At 42.0% G+C, this 1370-nt stretch overlaps 1 protein-coding gene across 1 annotated transcript in view; it reads right to left on the bottom strand.

The window, feature by feature from the left end:
• LOC137995811 (uncharacterized) overlaps positions 1 to 861 on the bottom strand; it is a 3484-nt gene extending 2623 nt beyond the window's left edge. Inside the window, exon 1 of the mRNA XM_068841294.1 lies at positions 455 to 861. Within this exon, the coding sequence (XP_068697395.1) occupies positions 455 to 861 (407 nt within the window). The remainder of the gene's footprint in view (positions 1 to 454) is intronic.
• Positions 862 to 1370: the final 509 nt, after the last annotated feature.

Below are 1370 nucleotides of genomic sequence, written 5' to 3'. Positions count from 1 at the left end.
ATTATCAGTGAATGCGAATTTTCGCTCGAAATTTCGGAACGAATTATCGGTCAAAGCGAATTTTCGCTCGAAAATTCGCGTCAACTACAACAATAGGCAATGCGAAAATTCGGCGAATTTTCTGCGAACTTTCGTGCTGGACAAAAATTCGCCATTTTTCGTCGAAAAGCCCCGAAATTCGCGCATTTCGTCGAATTACGTTCTCATTACTTTTTCACAATACTGTAAATGTGTAACATTGTGGCAGGCAATCAGAACTTGCCCTTGATGAAACCCACATTTAATATCCAGTGTTTTCTGAATTGGAGATTAATTTTCAAAGCGGACGTTGGAATCAGCTACGACAGATATTTCATAACAAATAATGGCTTACCAGTGTTGGATACAGTGGGCTTCATCAATGGCAATCAGACAAAGCCTTTCGCTATAAGGAGCACTTGTCAACATTGCTCACCATCGGCTACTTCCCAAAAACGACTCCAGAGACCCAAACACGACCTGAAATAAACCGGCCTCAACTCGTTTTTTGATATCTTTGTCATTCTGCTCCTCGCCAATAAATGCTGCTTTTATACCGATTGAGGTGAGGAACCTGACTTGGTCCTGCATGAGTGAGTTTAACGGAGATATGACCAAAGCACAACTAGAATGGACTGGCTTCCGCAGCTCATCGATGATGAGCGGAAAAGACTGAAAAATCAAGGATTTCCCTGAGCCCGTAGGCTGTAACACTAGAACATCTTTCCCTTGAAACAAATTAATAATGGCTTCCAGTTGTGTTTCTCTAAATTTCTCGATATGAAATCGCTCTAACACACACTTTACAGAAGAAGAAAACTCAGGGGCACTAATATCCGCCATGTTGGATAGACGAGTGACAGAATTGACCAATCATAGGGAAGCCTGCTCGATTTGAGCAGGGTTGGCTGTGATTGGTCAAAAAATACAATGTGTAGACCAGTGATCCAGCCGTGGTGTGGGGCGAGGAACGTGGGCTCACAAAACGGCTGGAAATCGAGCCTACTCCAACCCTAACTGAATCAATTTTCGGGTGAGTGCTAGAAATGGCAGACCGGAACCCAGAATGTACGCAGATGATACCAGCTTGACGCTTGCCAGTACTGATATTAAGCATTTAAATTATTGCCTTAATCACGACCTGAGTAATGTGTACGAATGGCTCTCTGCTAACAAGCTCACTCTAAATATGACAAAAACTGAGTTTATTCTTATTGCATCAAGGCAGAAGTTATCACAATTTATGGAAAGTCCCTCTCTTACTATAAACGAAAACACAATAGAACAAGTAACCTCCGCTAAATCCCTTGGAGTTTATGTCGATCAAAATATAAACTGGGAGTGTCACATTG

This window comes from Montipora foliosa, chromosome 3, assembly GCF_036669935.1.
Source record: "Montipora foliosa isolate CH-2021 chromosome 3, ASM3666993v2, whole genome shotgun sequence".
Classification (NCBI taxonomy): Eukaryota; Metazoa; Cnidaria; class Anthozoa; order Scleractinia; family Acroporidae; genus Montipora; species Montipora foliosa.
This window is presented reverse-complemented; position numbering and strand designations above follow the sequence as displayed.